Below are 15,931 nucleotides of genomic sequence, written 5' to 3'. Positions count from 1 at the left end.
CAATCCCAATCAAAATCTCAGCAATTTATTTTGTGGATATCGATAAACTGATTCTAAAGTTTACATGGAGAAGCAAAAGACCCCAAATAGCCAACACAGTATTGGAAGAGATGAACAAAGTTGGAGAACTGTCACTACTTGACCTCAAGACTTACCATGAAGCTACAATATTCAAGACAGTGTGGTATTGGTGAAAGAATAGACAAATAGATCAAGGGAACAGAATAGAAAGCCCAGAAATAGATCCACATAAATATAGCCAACTGATCTTTGACAAGAAGCAAAGACCATACAATGGAACAAAGATAATCTTTTCAACAAATGGTGCTGGAACGACTGGACATCCACATGCAAAAAAATTAATCTAGACACAGACCTTACATCCTTATCAAAAATTAACTCAGAATGGATCACAGACCTAAATATAAAACATGAAACTCTAAAACTCCTAGAAAATAACTTAGGAAAACTTGGGTATGATTATGACATTTTAGGTACAAGACCAAAGTCACGATCCAAGAAAGAACTAATTGATAAGTTGGATTTCATTAAAATTAAAAACTTCTGCTCTGCAGAAGACAATATCAAGAGAATGAGAAGATAAGCCACAGACTGGGAGAAAATATTCACAAAAGACATATCTGATAAAGGACTGTTATCCAAAATGTACAAAGAATTCCTTAAACTCAACAATGAGAAAATGAACAACCCAGTTGAAAAATGGGCCAAAGACCTTAACAGAGACCTCATCAAAGAAAATATACAGATGACAAATAAGCATATGAAAAGATACACAACACCATATGCCATCAGGGAAATACAAATGAAAACAACAGTGAGATACCACTACATACTTATTAGAATGACCAAAATCTGGAACACCAACACCACCAAATGCTGGCAAGGACGTAGAGCAACAAGAACTCTCACTCACTGCTGTTGGGAATGCAAAATGGTACAGCCACATTGGAAGAAAGTTCGGCAATTTCTTACAAAACTAAACATACAATTTAGCAATCATGCTCCTTAGTGTTTAACCAAATGAATCAAGAACTTACGTCCACACAAAAATTTGCACACAGATATTTATAGCAGCTTTATTCATAATTGCCAAAATGTGGAAGCAAACAAGATGTCCATCAGTAGCTGAGTTAGTAAATAAACTGTTGTACATCCAGACAATGGAATATTTTTCAGTGCTGAAAAATAAGAGCTTTCAAGTCATGAAAATACATGGGGGAAGCTTAAATGCATATTACTAAGTGAAAGAAGCTAATCTGAAAAGACTACATACTGTATGATTCCAACTATATAACATTGTGGAAAAGGCAAAACTATGGAGACAGTAAAAAGATCAGTGGTTGCCAGAGGTTGGGAGGGGAGGAGGAATGAATAGGTGGAGCATGGTATTTTTAAGGCAGTGAAAATGTTCTGTATAATACCATAATGATGAATACATGTCATTAACATAAAAAGCTATATCCAATATAATTTAATTTTTCTTTGACTGTGCAAAAGATACTTTCAAGCCCAATCATCAGCTTTCATTGTATTTTAGAAATTCAGAAGGGCCAAATAATGGTGAGTTGTAGTTGATAACATGACAGTAAGATAATTTACTGAATTTAAGTATTTTTTCATTTTTGATAATACTCTTGAACTAGTTTTTTTGAAAATCCAGCCAGAATAAAAATACATACATCATAAATGAGATCTCACACTGGCACTTCCTTCTTCCCTGCCCCCTCTTCTTTTTTTATAACAGATTTATTGAGGTATAATTTACATATGGTAATATTCACCCTTTTTATATGCTCAGTTCTATGAATTTTGACAAAAGAATATCACCACTTACAGTCAAAATATATAACATTTCATTACTCCAAAAAGTTCCCTCATGATCATCTACAATGAGTCATTTCCCCTCACCCTTCCTCTTGGCATGCACTGATCTGTTTGACCCCACAGTTTTGCCTTTCCAGAATTACATATAAATGTAATCATTTGTGTCTGGCTTCTTTTCACTTAGCATAATGCCTTTGAGAATTGTCCAAGTTGTTGCCTGTATCAATAGTTCATTCCTGTTTATTGCAGAGTTGTATCCCATTGTCTTAATGTATATCCACGTATTTATCCATTCACCAGTTGAAGTACAATTTGAGTTATTGCCACGTTTTGGCAGTTATGAAAAATCTGTAAAAACATCTAGGCACAGGTTTTTGTATGAATATAATTTTTCATTTATCTTGGGTAAATACCCAGGAGAATGATTTTAGGGTCATATGGTAATTGTATGTTTAACTTTTTTTTTTTAATTTATTTTTGGCTGCATTGGGTCTTAGTTCTGGCACGTGGGATCTTCGTTGAGGCAGACGGGCTCTTCATTGTGGCGTGTGGGCTTCTCTCTAGTTGTGGCGTGAGGGTTTTCTCTTCTCTAGTTGTGGCGCTCAGACTCCAGGGTGCATGGGCTCTGTAGTTGTGGCGCACGGGTTCCAGAGCATGTGGGCTCTGTAGTTTGCGGCACACAGGCTCTAGTTGAGGCGTGTGAGCTCAGTAGTTGTGGCGTGCAGGCTTAGTTGCTCCTCGGCATGTGGGATCTTAGTTCCCTAACCAGGGATAGAACCTGCGTCTCCTGCATTGTAAGATGGATTCTTTACCACTGGACCACCAGGGAAGTCCCCCTGTATGTTTAACTTTTAAGAAGCTGCCAAACTGTTTTCCAAAGCAGGTATACCATTTTGCATTCCCATCAACAGTATATGAGATTTCCAGTTCCTCTATATCCTCACCAGTACTAGGTATTGTCATTTTAAAAAAAAAAAGCCTTTTTAGTGGTTGTATAGGGGTATCTCATTGTGGTTTTAATAAGGATTTCTTGAATGATTAATGATATTGAGCATCTTTTCATGTGTTCAATTGCCATTCACGTCCTATGTTTGTAAAATGTCTGTTCAAATCTTTTGCCCGTATTTTAAATTGGATTGTTTGCTGTCTTATTGAGTTATGAGAGTCAACTCACACTTGTACTCTGGATACCAGTCTTTTATCAATGTGTGTATTGTAAATACTTTTCCCAATCTGTGGTTTGCCCTTTCATTTTCATAACGGTATTTTTCAAAGAACAGAAGTTTTACACTTTGATGAAGTCTAATGTATCAATTTTTTAATGGATCACACTTTTGGTAATTATCTATGAAATCTTTGCCTAACTGAAGTTCAAAAAGATTTTCTCCTATACTTTCTTCTAGAAGTTTTAAGTTTTACATTTGAGTCTATGATCCATTTGTATTAATTTTTATGTACGGTGTGACTATTGGTATTTATAAAGCTCTCATACATATGATCACATCTGATAATCTTTAGATTAAAAAAAACTTTGGGGAAGGCACATGGAGAATTTTAATCCCCATTTTACAGATGAGAAGTCGGAGGATTAGAGAAGTGCTGTGTAATTTGCTCAAGGTCCCATAGCTGATAAGAGGTGAAATTGAAAGGTATAAGGTAAAATTGTGATGAGAGTTAGGGTCTCTTGCGGTCTCAGGCCAGTACTGTTGGAGCCAGCCAGCTAAGACTCAAGATGGCACCCACAGCAAAGCAAAGATTACCAGTGGAGATCTGAGCAACCTATTAGGCACTGAGGAAAGAGACTCAGACAGTGGACTAGTCTAACCTCAGACTGCACTCCTCTGGCCCATTTGGGGCTCCACAACTGAAGAGAGCCAGAAGCTGGCCTGGCATCCTGTTCAGGTGACACTCAATGAATACTTTTTGATGATGATGATGAAGGCTAGGAATGTGTTAACAGGAGAGCTCTCAAAGTAATACAGATTTAGAAATTAAAGCTAAGAAGAAATATTAATGAAACTAAGAATTGTTTAGCCTAGAAAACAGAGGCCCATGATGAAACTTGATATAGCCTTCAAACAAAAAAAGCTTGGGCTTTCTTTCTGAGGGCTGAGCAAGGGGAAATGGGCTGGAAGAATCCAAGGAAAAGGGAAAATTTCTTCCTCCCTGTTGAGGATTGTTACAGACACTTAAGAGCCTTTATAAACAGAATAAACTCTTCTTATTTGAGTTTGGAGTCAGAGATTTGCCAAACGTTGGCTCTGATGAAGGATTTCAGCATGAGAGTTACATGACCCTCTTGCATAGTGTCCTTATAAATCTTTGAGTATCTCCTGAACCTGCCCTGTGTCCCTGTACAATTCCAGGAGCCCTTTGTCTGTGGCCTTCCCTACTCCTTAGTCTTAGCATCTTCACAGGACTGTTCCAATGACCAAGAGAAGTCTTACCTAAGCTCCTGAAGGCTTAATTAATTCTCATGTTCCTTGGCACTGAAGCCAAGTAGCCCAATGCCTAAGGCTATAAATCTGGCTTAGCATCCCTGGAAGGAAGCTTGAATTGTTGGCTGGTCCAAATCTGACCACAGTGCTTAAATCTCCTGTTTTATATCTACCTCTGCTTATACACCTCCAATGATGGGAAGCTTCATTCATCCCAGTAAGAGATATAATACAATGAACATTGGACTAGAAATAAGGAGAGTTAGGTTTGAGTCCCAGCTCTTCCACTTAACTTGCTGTGTGATCTTTGGCAAGTCCCTTCACATTTCTGGAGCTGTTTCTTTATCAGTAAAATGGTTGTAGAGGAATCTCTTTGTTTTAGTTTGTTTGTTTAACTGCTATAACAAATAGCCCTAGAAAATTCAGTAGCTTAAAGGACAAGACATTTCTTTACTTCTTATGTAACATTCAGGGCAGGGGTTCCAGATTGGAGAGAGAGGGGAAACTTCACTCCATTCACAGACCCAGACAGAACTGATGGCAGTTCTGCCAGTCTTAATACATGGCTTCCAAGGTCACTCTGCCGTTATAGCTCCCAAGTAAGCAAAAACATCATGGTAGTCTTTTTATGGTCCAGGCCTGGAAGTGGTATTAGTCTTTTTTACCCACATGCTATTGGTCAGAATTCAGTCACATGGTCAAGCCAAACAGCTGAACAGGCTAAGAAATGTAGTGTAGCTGTGTGGTAGCTAGCTAGAAGTCTCCATCACAGACTTGATCTCTAAAGGCTCCCTGCCCCAGCTTTGAAGTTCTGGGTATACTTATGAACTAGACTCCTGGTTCTCACATTGCTTTGTTACAGGCACTTTGAAAATTGCCTAACCTCACTGACCATCAGGGACTAGCAGGCTGGCAGTGCAGACCAAGGCAATGCCCCCAGTGAAAGGCCAGAGAAGATCTGAGATACCAGCCGCACCACCAGGTAACACATTAAACTAAGGTGTCTTTGTGCTTCTTTTCTCTGCAGCATGGGTAGGAGCCCTCTCAATGGGCATGATCTTCTTCTGTTCTCCCATTGTGAGTATATTCACTGATCGATTGGGCTGCCGAATCACAGCAACTGCAGGGGCTGCCGTCGCTTTCATTGGCCTCCATACCAGCTCCTTCACCAGGTAAGGCTAGGAGTTGCCGACCATTTGCCCAAGGCTGAGGGTTGGCTTCTCTCTGGGCCTCAACTAGACACTCTTCTCATTGTAGAATCCCCTGTGGCCCTTTCCATGTAGGGTCCTCAAGACCCTGCTCCCAGGAATTATTGTCCAATGGGACTCATCTTGGTAGGGTCCCCAGGACACATTGGTAGGGAATATACCCAAAGAGGATCCAAGAGTTCCAAAGTGGTGGGAGGAGCCAAAGCTTGGGCATTCATACTGCTGGGCCCAAGTCAAGTTTTGGCCACTGAATGGCAATGGAACAATTCATGAGTACCATTCCCCTCTTTGGGCCTCAATTTTTATACTGTAACATGAGGAGATTAGATCAGGTCTTTTCAGGTGTCTTCCAGCTCTGCCATTCTATTTCCCTTCAATATGCCACACATCTCATGACCTCAACTGCCCTCCTGGAAATGAACTTCTGGAGTAAGCCCATGTGAACACCTACCATTACAGGATTCCTAAGGTAATCTTATGCTGAAAAAGAGGTCAGCTGAGCCCAAGGCTGTTTAGCATTTCTGGTCCTTTTCCATTTCTGGATAGCAATGCATGGATGATTTGGAACAGATAAAGATTCATGTCTTGGGTGTGAGAAGGGATGTTTAGCAGCCTCCCTCACTGAGATACAGACCCAGCACCCAGCTACCCAACTAGGCCTAAGCTAGGTAAACTCAAACTCTGGTCCCATAGGTCCCACTGGCAGAAACTGGTAGTGTCAGGCAAGGAGCAGGCTACAAGTTCATTTTCTGCTTTCTTTCTGCCAGCTCTCCAGAAGCATGTCTGTAGGGGAGGAGAGAAGTAAAAACCCTCCACCACAGCCTGAGGAATATGGGATTCCTAAAGAACTCCAATGACTTTCTGCCAAAGACACTTTGGGAGTTATGGTACCTCCTACTTCCAATCTGCCTGGGCTGGTGTAGGAGAATGCCAGCCTGGAGACGTGGCTAGCTTATCAGAGACTTGCTTTCTGAGCTTGGCTCCCCAGAGAAGGACCATGGTTATGCTCTCCAGGCCTAAGGTTCCACTCACAGCAGAGGATGATAATTGTGTTCTGCTACAACTGGGCCTTGTGAGGTTGAGCCAGCTTTCTTTATGACTTGAGCATTTCCGGCTGCCCAGCCCACCCTCCAACAGAGCTTGGATGTGGCCTGCAATGGTTTCTTGGCTTGGTCCCATCCAACTGGGACAGAGGCAGGGAAAACCATATCCTGTCTGTAATCTGCTCAGTCTTCCCAGGGCAGCAGCTCCAAACCCTTTCAGGACCCCTCTGGTGGTCGGCCTCATTTGCCCTCAGCAAGCTCGTGTCTGGCTCCTTGTGGGAAGGAGCTAGGCCTCAGAAGCGGCTCCAGTCTCAGAGCTACACATCAGAGGCCTGTTTTTTAAGGCCAAGCAGAGCGAAGTGTAAACAAATTAGCAACATACGGATCCCATTTTCCTTCCAATCCACATGAGCTCAGTTACAGGAGGGGAAGGAGCTCAGATGTGCTTTCTCCTGGCATTCTTCTTTAGGCACATTGGAGTAGGCGTTCTGTTCTCCAGCCCCTAAGCTCCTCCCCCACCCCCTTTGCCCTTTCTGCAAGAACATCTTCAAAGCCAAGAAACTTTCTGGATGGCTTCACATCCAGTGGAAAAATGGTTCTGCTTGTGGCTAGAACTCCAAGTCATCTTTCCTGTTGCTTGAATCAGGGCTCTGAGTTCCTTTGGATGGTGTGAGGTGGGGCAAAGTTCAGACAGGGGTGGGGAGGCCTTGGCAAGCCTGCTCAGGGGCCTCCTGCCTTTGGGCCCAGCTAGAAATAGATCCACCACACAGCTCCCTGAACTGAATCCCATGCTTTGCTCCCACTGGCCCCCTCCCTGAGGGTCTCCCTCAGACCTTCATAACTCCTCTCCCTTAGACAAGGCCCCCAGCCCAGGTCAATCCCAAATGTACTTAGATTCTAATGGGAGGAAGCCCCAAGGAATCTGACAGAAGAGGAGCACTTGGCTTAGCTATGTGTTCTAAGTAGAGGCAACCCTTTTGAAACCAAAGCCCTTGCTCATATCCAATGAATGCAAGCAGATAGAAAGAAATGATGATGATAGCTGTCTTGGAATCATGAGTACTAGCACCACTTCGTCTCTGCAGCATAGGTCCAGTCCTTTAGTATGAGGACTGGATCTATCTATGGAGAGGAACTGCCCAACCATGGAAAGTATTAGGTTATTACGTGGTCAGATAAGAAGTATTGCAAAATATGTGGAGGCATCAAAAAGAAAACAAAGTTTTTCACTAGTTTGTGCCAATATCATCTGAGGGCAAATGGCCAGCCAAGCTGACCTTCCCATGGCCTTTTCCCTTCTGATACTTTGCCTTCTGTTATAGAAGTTTATAGTCAAAGCAGGGCCTAAGGGTTTTAAGCCAGAGCCTCTCTTACTTGGCCAGGCCCACAACTTCTTTGAGTTTCCAGTTCCCATCAAGCAGCCAAGCTACTCTGGGAAGCTAGTCCATATCATGTCCAGCAACAGGAGCCAGGCTTTGGAAGTTATAGAAACTCCTTACTTTAGGATCCCCATGGAAATTATCTAGGGCCTGGAGTAAAGGGTCTTGGGACATCCAGACCATGGGCATGGTTGGAGAGGGGGCGTCTCTCAGAATACCATCAACCATTCTGTGAAATATTAAGGGCCCTGAGCATGAAGAAAGACACTGAAGAGTCCTATGGAGGGTCTCAACCTTCTAGAATCTTGGCTCCTTGCAGAACTTTCTTGTTACTTGGGATAAAGCTTTGGTTACCAGCCCAACCATGGTGTCTAGGTGAGCAGTAGGTGTAACTATTCTCTCTAAGGCACTGACTTACTCTTTGTAGCCCCTCATCCAGACTTTGCATAGGCTAGTTTTGGCTTTCTTTTGAACAGTACTCTCTGATGGGGTACTATGATTCAAACTAGAGTCACACAGACTTAGATTCAAGTCCAAGCTTTGCTGATTCCCAGTTATGCTACCTTGGGTAAATTACTTTACTTCTCTGAGCCTCTGTCTCCCCATCTACAAAATGGGGATCAGAAGGTCCTATTCCTTGTCTATTCTGAGGGTCAGTAGTAACTGGGGCCATGGGTTAAGGGTGGGGGTATGCAGATCTCAGGAGGGTGAGGGGGGAAGGGCAGGTGGATTGTTGGTCAGGCTTCTGAGGATAGCTCTTGGTGTCTCTCCCACAGCTCACTAAGCCTGCGTTACTTCACCTACGGGATTCTCTTTGGTTGTGGCTGTTCCTTCGCCTTTCAGCCATCTCTCGTCATCCTGGGCCATTACTTCCAACGCCGTCTGGGTCTGGCCAATGGTGTGGTGTCTGCTGGGAGTAGCATCTTCTCCATATCCTTCCCCCTCCTCATCAAAACGCTGGGGGCTAAGATCAAGCTCGCCCAAACCTTCCAGGTGCTGAGTACCTTTATGTTTATTCTTACACTGCTTTCACTCACCTACCGACCCCTCCTGCCCAGCTCGCAGGACACCCCAAGCAAGAGAGGTGTCCACACCCTGTGCCAACGCTTTCTGGCTCAGCTCAGGAAGTACTTCAACATGCGAGTGTTCCGCCAACGTACCTACCGCATCTGGGCCTTCGGGATCGCTGCTGCTGCCCTTGGCTACTTCGTTCCCTATGTACACTTGGTGAGGAATACCAGGGTGGGTCCACCCTACCTGACCCCAAGAAGTTGCCCTTAACCTGCCTGAAGTCCAGAGGGTAGGAGCAGAAGACATTGAAAGGGCAGACCTGGAACCTTTGGAGAAAGACAAAACAGTGGTTGGAGAGACCCAGAGTAGGAAAGAGCACAGGCTGAGGGATGACCTCAATGGGAAATGGGGGAAGTTCCTCACGGGGAGGCCCATGCCTATGGTTTCCCCCACTGATAAATCTAGATGGATTTTCAGGAGAAGATAAGCATCACCGGGATACAGGAGGCTGCCTCAGATGACCCAATGATAGGGTTTTCTTTTCTTTCTTTTTTTTTTATATTTATTTGGCAGTGCTGGGTCTTCGTTGCAGTGCCTTGTCTCTTCGTTGTGGCGTGTGGGCTTCTCTAGTTGCAGCACATGGGCTCAGTAGTCGCAGCATGTTGGCTCAGTGGTTGCAGTGCTTGGGCTCTCTAGTTGCAGCATGCAGGCTCTAGAGCATACGGGCTCAGTAGTTGCAGCACGCTGGCTTAGTTGTGGTATGTAGGATCTTAGTTCCCCAGCCAGGGATCACCAGGCCCCTGCATTGGGAGCATGGAGTCTTAACCACTGACCACCAGGGAAGTCCCTCAATGATAGAGTTTTCTAAGAGTGTGTCTTATGGAATGCTAGTCTTTGGGGTCAAGTAATTTTGTTTAAGAAATAACATATACTAGATTTCTCTAGCTTCATAATGTGTAGCAATCTTTTAAAGGTACCAAAAATCCTGCTGTAAAGAAATCAATTAAGCTTTGTTTAACCACCATACACCCAACTTACATGACCAAAGATTTGTTGGTTGTGGTCCAACTGTTATCTTCCACAGACCTTGTGTTTCTTAAAGCACACTTTTGGAATATTACCTGGAAGTTAGTGGATCATTCTCCCTTGGTGACCTGCTGTTACCCTAGGCTGTCAGTTCTGGGTCAGGGAATGAGGAGAAAATAGGGGAACCCTTGGACTTTTTTCAGTTGTTAAGGCTGTATTCTGTCCTGCCAAGGCTTGGAAGGGGCTTAGAGACACCCACTGCCCTCAGCTGTTGCTCAGAAACCCAGAATCCAGAGAGCCAAGGGATATGCAGCCTTTTAAACTGTTAGAAACAGCCAGAGAGCTTGTTCTGGAGCTAAGGCTATAAAGGAGGGAGCTGCAAGAGAAGGAACTCTTGCCATGGTCCAGGGAAGTAAGCAGTAGAGGGTTCTGGGTATGCCAACAATTAACCAGCCAGCTCTTCTTCTTCCTCTTATCCCATGGACCTGATGCTATGCTTTTCAGATGAAGTATGTGGAAGAGGAATTCTTGGAAATCAAGCAGACCTGGGTGCTCTTGGTGTGTATTGGAGCTACCTCAGGCCTTGGGCGCCTTGTGTCAGGCCGTGTCAGTGACTCCATTCCTGGACTTAAGAAGATCTACTTGCAGGTGAGTGTGACCACCCTGTCTACTGTGGGGAAAACAGCCTGCCACAGATGCTAGGTTATCCAGCCTTTGGGATACAATGGTAGGATGTATAACTGCTGTGGCCTGGGCCCCAGCTCTGACACCAGCTTGCTATGTGACATGGGAAAGTCAATCAAATTCTCTAAGCCTCCATTTCCCTTGCTTTCAAGTGAAGATCATCATCCTTGTTCTGCCTCCTTCATCAAAATGGAGTGAAGATGTAGTGAAAGCTGTCAGTGTAAATAGAACCTCTAAGAACACTTTCAAAGAAAATGTTTATTAATAAAGGCTCTCCCATCTGAAAGAGGGAAACTGAAGCCAGGAGTTAGATGCTGCCCCCATTGAAGACTGAACTCATTGCTACCTTATACTCTCTTGGAGGGTCTTGAGCATCTGCAGTACTCTGTGGCCCAGTGTCTCTCTCCTCTAGGCCCAGACCCATCACTTCTTATACCTCCAGAGCTACTTGGCACCAAACACTGGCTCTCAAATGCCATCCTCTTGACAGACACAAAATAATTGCCAGAAAAGGCCAGACCTCACTTGCCCTCTCTACACCTCACTTTCCTCTTTCGTGCAATGAGAATAATCCTTGCCTTTCCTATCTCACCTTGCAGGTGAGGATCAAAAGGAATACAGGTGTGACCAGGCTTTGAGAAGTAAAAAGTGTTATAGCCATGCGAAGTTTTAATCCTTCTCACAGTGACACAGGTAGCCTCATATTGTGGGCAGTAGCCATGTGGATGCTCAAGAGGCCACTTTTTGTGTGATCTGGGCTCTGGTTTGGCTTTAATACAGACTACTGCTCAAGCTGTCTGTCTTTGTCTACTGGGCAACAATATTGTCTTTCTGACCTGGCTCATGCTTTTTGCTTGAGCCAACAGCAGTTGGGTTTACCAGAAGGTGCCCAAGTGTGGAACCCTGTGAAGGGATAACAGCAGCCCCAGAAAACATGTGGGTCACAGTCCATCAGGAATGTGGTTGAGTTCTGACTATCCTGGAGAAGTCCTAAAAGAACTTCCAAGGGGCCCTGACTATACACACAGCAGGGATTTCTCTGTCTTCTGATAGCCCCAAGTGTTTTCCTAAATACCCTCGTATGTCTTGGATGAGGATATGATTAAGGTTTCCTGTTGTGTTTAACTTTGTGTTAGATTTGCAAGAGCTAGTGAATCTGCTTTGTCAGAGCTCAGGGTGCCATTATGGTCCATCCAGTCCAACCTCTCATTACACTGATGGAGAAACTGAGGGAAAGACTCAGACAGTCATGGCAGAACTGAACTCCTATGTAGCACTCTTCTCATATTCCACTTTACACTAAGCGATGGATGGCAGAACCAAGTCCCAGACATAAGTGACTAGACCAAGGTCAAACCAAAAGGCTGTGATTGAGATAAACCAATTATAAAATTTTAAATTCCTGTGCCAATATCAGCAAGACCTTACCTGGGTGGCTTTTTGCATAGGACTGTGTGTGGCTTTCCCAACCTCTTCCACATGGCACCCCTGTGGGTCTTCCCTGTCAATATCAGCAACTCCAAGATGCCAAAGAGTGCTGGAGATCAGGGTAAGCTAGTATTGGGCCAGGGCTTTATCTTGAGGAAAGGCAGAAGCCCTTGCCTAGCCATATAGCTCATTTCTCATTGTAGTCCCTAGGAGAAAGGTAGGGCCCAAGCAGTTTTTGCTTTGTATTGTGCAGAGGGAGTTCCAAGAGAGGCAGAGGCATTAGCTAGTCAGAAGAAGAACTAGGCTTATGGCCCAGTGCTTCTGCTGAACATTTCCCCTACCCACCCAACAATCTCTCCCCTTTTCCACTCTTACTTGACCCAGTTTTACCACTTAGAAAAATATAAAATAATCTTGGAACTTTTTAGCTGAAACATATCTTCATCAACTTGTAGTCCAAATTCTCCATTTTACAAACTGAGGAACTGAGGCCCAGAGAGGGAAAGTGATTTGTTCAAACTCATTGTGCTGGTAAGTGTCTCAGGCTGAAAGCACAAAACAATGAATGAACTTCTCTCTCTTGAGCTACTCAAGATACTCCATCACAAGAATTTGCCTCCCTTTCTCCCTGGGTCAGATGCAGGAGTACTGGTCTGGGAGAGAAAAGGAGTGTACACAGCTTCAGGTTCTGAAGAGCCATCCACTAGACTTTGTGGTTCCTACTACTGACAAAGACAGGCACGTGTCTGGTATCAAGGCCCTGGACAGTCTGTTGGTAAGGAAGTGGTGACAACCTGCAGGACAACCTCACTTTGGGCCAGTTCTTGAGGCCTGATTCTCAGTTCCAAGAGGGATTTTTAATTTCTGAACCTTGGCAAGGCCTTGTGGAGGATGTTAAGAGGCAGTTAGATACAGTAGGTAGTAATTACAGCCAATTGAAATCAGTTAATGGGGTCCTTTGTATTATATAATGGTATTAACTCCTTAATTGCCATACCATTATGACTTGGTTGATAAGTGGGTCTGGTTTTATCTTACAGTTGTACATGAATCTCCTAGAGGAGAAACTGGGATATCTGGGTTCTTATTCCTAGATTCTGCCTAGCTATCCCAAAACATCTTGGGCAAATTTCAAAAGTCCCTCAACAAAGAGATTTCCTCAGATGGCATGACCAGGACATTTCTTATCCTCTGCAAAATCCAACCAATTAGCCTAACAAACCCATTGGCAGCAACAACACAGAAAATCTTTAGTGCTTGAAACAGCCTTGACCCTCCTACCTGCCTTCCATGTGGTGATGTGGTGACATACCCTTACCATGTGGTGACTTATGCTTCCTGGGTAAGTCAACCTGCTTGTGTGAACTATTAGAAAATCCTGGATCCTGTCAAGGCCTTGGTTAACAGATCAGGCCTTAGCCCTGACCCTGGGACAACCTGGCTCTGCTGGCTACAGTGGGTGGAGCCCAGGTCTTCAGTCTGGCTCACGGACACAGGTTGCAGATGACTTTCATCAAAAGGCCAGCTGTGTGTCCAGTGGCCCTTATCTCTATTGAGAGGGAAAAACCAGCCTCTGGAAAGGCAGCTTCTTTACTTCAGAGTCATTTTGCTCAGCCCAAAGAAAGCCCAGTGGCTAGTCAGTGACCCCTGGACTGGCTTCAGGCACCCTAGACCTCTTCCTAGTGTCTTGGTTCTCCTTAGAGCCCCCTTTGTTGCCTTCGCAGGGTGCCCAGACAAGCCCAGAAGCCCCCAGAGCCATAACGTCTGAGTGTCTGAGATGGGTGGTGTGTCCCATGTCCTAAAGCCTAAGGAACCTGGGTGAACCTCCCAATGGCCTCCTTCATACCAAGGTGTTTTCTAAAATCAGTCTCCCACAAAAATGGGGACTGGCTCCCTCCTCATTTCAGGAAGCTGTGCCTTCCATTCATGCCCCCATCTAATCATTATTCAATTATTCAAGTCATCCTCACTTCCTCCCCTTCCTCTTCCCATATCTAACATGGATCTGAAAATACCAGCATGGTCTGATCCCAGACTCTGTTGCCTGGGGCAGACAAACACAGGATCAGAAAGCAGCAACAGCAATTCCCTTTATCTCAGAATCCAATTAAAAGACAACTTTTTGAGGACAGGAGCAATGCCTCCTCTTTTAAAAGTCTTGACAGAATCAAAGTTAAATAGGGGCTCTCTTAAAATCTTTAAATCCTAAGTCCTTCTAAGCAGGACTTAGAAGGGGCCTAAGTAACTAGTCCACTGGGCTCTCTGTTGATATCCCCTTGCCCCATTTTACAGACGTAGAAACGAGGCCCTGAGAAAGGAGATGTGATTTACTATGTGGTCTTGGCAGGCAAGCACAACATGACCTCAGGCTGTTGCTCCTTTAGGTCATCTCCTTCCTGCTCCTGGGCCTGATGTCCATGATGATTCCCCTCTGCCGGGGCTTCGGGGGCCTCATCGTTGTCTGCCTCTTCTTGGGCCTGTGTGATGGCTTCTTCATCACCATCATGGCCCCCATCGCATTTGAGCTGGTGGGCCCAATGCAGGCCTCACAGGCCATTGGCTACCTCCTGGGCATGATGGCCCTGCCGATGATTGCCGGACCCCCCATTGCAGGTGAGGTTAATATTGCAGGGAGGGCATGAGTGGGGGAGTCCTGTCTTCCTTGGGACCTAGATCTCCTAAGCACCTCTGCTTAAAGTCCCTTTTCTCCTTCTTTTCTATTTAAGCAGCCTCGTCAGAGTGCATGAAACCCCTTACCACCACTGGTGAAAGAGACTAAGGACAGTATATGTGCATGGATTCATTTGGGGGGGATGGGCTTTTCATGGCTGTATATCTGTTGCTGTGGGGTTTTATTGTAGACAACATGGCTGATTCTGGGACGGTAGAGAGAGAAATGGGTTTGGCCTTCCTGACCATTCTATTGATCCAGAATCTTCTCTCTCTCTCTTTACAGGCAAGTAATTATTTGGAAGGTAGTTGAGCAGGAAGAGAAGAGAAAGTGGGCCCTGGTTTTATTAAGACTTAGAGATACCCCCTCCTCCTCTACCAGCTTCTGAACTGAGCCTGTAGAAAAGATTTGATTAAGAACACAACCCAGGACTGGACCAATGAGGCTCACTTCCTGCAGGCAACAGGCAAAGTGTTGGCTTGCCATCTTTCAGCACTCCCAATTTCTCTGTCCACTTCCAAGAAGGACATTGTTGGTACCCCAGAGAACTTAGGAAACAAGGAAAACTAATAAGAAGAGAACATCATTTCCTTTCTTTAGGATTTATTGCAAATATTGATTCATAGGCTAGAGTCTCCTAGGCTGGCCAACTGGGCTAGCTCAACAAGTATTCCTTGAATACCAATTCTGTGCAAGGTGTTGTGAGGGCACTGGTCATGCTGTGTTACAGTGACAAAACCTTCTACTCAGGCCCTTGTTCAACAGCCACACTGTCCACTGGGGGAGGGGAGCCTCTACCCAACTCCTGATCCCAAAGGTGGATCTCAGAATCCATATCTCTTTCCATTTTGCTTACCTCCTAAGCAGCCTCAGGGCCTACTTGCCTTTCTTCGGTAGTGTTTCTGGGCTCATCCTCCCATGAGGTGTCCCACATTAGCTTCTGGAGGTGAGCAGGGAAGGCCCTGTATCCCATGCCAAACACATTTACCGTATTGGCAACCTAGAGGAACCCAGAGGGGCCAACCATATCTGTAACTAGAAGGAAGGATACACATACAGCCTCCTCTTAGGGCAAATGGGCATTTCAAAGAAAGGGAAAATAGGAAGTTGGCTGAATTGTTCCACAAGAACACTCTAGACCAAGCTGGGGGTGGAAGGGTATATCACTGTGAACCAAAACAAGTCTTGGTCATCTTCT

The 15,931-nt window shown here is 44.7% G+C and overlaps 1 protein-coding gene across 1 annotated transcript in view; it reads left to right on the top strand.

The window, feature by feature from the left end:
- The window catches only part of SLC16A2 (solute carrier family 16 member 2), a 118,771-nt gene that overhangs the window by 99,924 nt on the left and 2,916 nt on the right, over window positions 1-15,931 (top strand). Inside the window, exons 2-5 of the mRNA XM_067722263.1 lie at window positions 5,311-5,455; window positions 8,690-9,140; window positions 10,455-10,598; window positions 14,447-14,675. Coding sequence (XP_067578364.1) covers window positions 5,311-5,455; window positions 8,690-9,140; window positions 10,455-10,598; window positions 14,447-14,675 — 969 coding nt within the window. The remainder of the gene's footprint in view (window positions 1-5,310; window positions 5,456-8,689; window positions 9,141-10,454; window positions 10,599-14,446; window positions 14,676-15,931) is intronic.

Source organism: Pseudorca crassidens, chromosome X, assembly GCF_039906515.1.
Source record: "Pseudorca crassidens isolate mPseCra1 chromosome X, mPseCra1.hap1, whole genome shotgun sequence".
Taxonomy (NCBI): Eukaryota; Metazoa; Chordata; class Mammalia; order Artiodactyla; family Delphinidae; genus Pseudorca; species Pseudorca crassidens.
The sequence above is the reverse complement of the archived record's forward strand: the minus strand, read 5'-3'. Positions and strand labels throughout refer to the sequence as shown.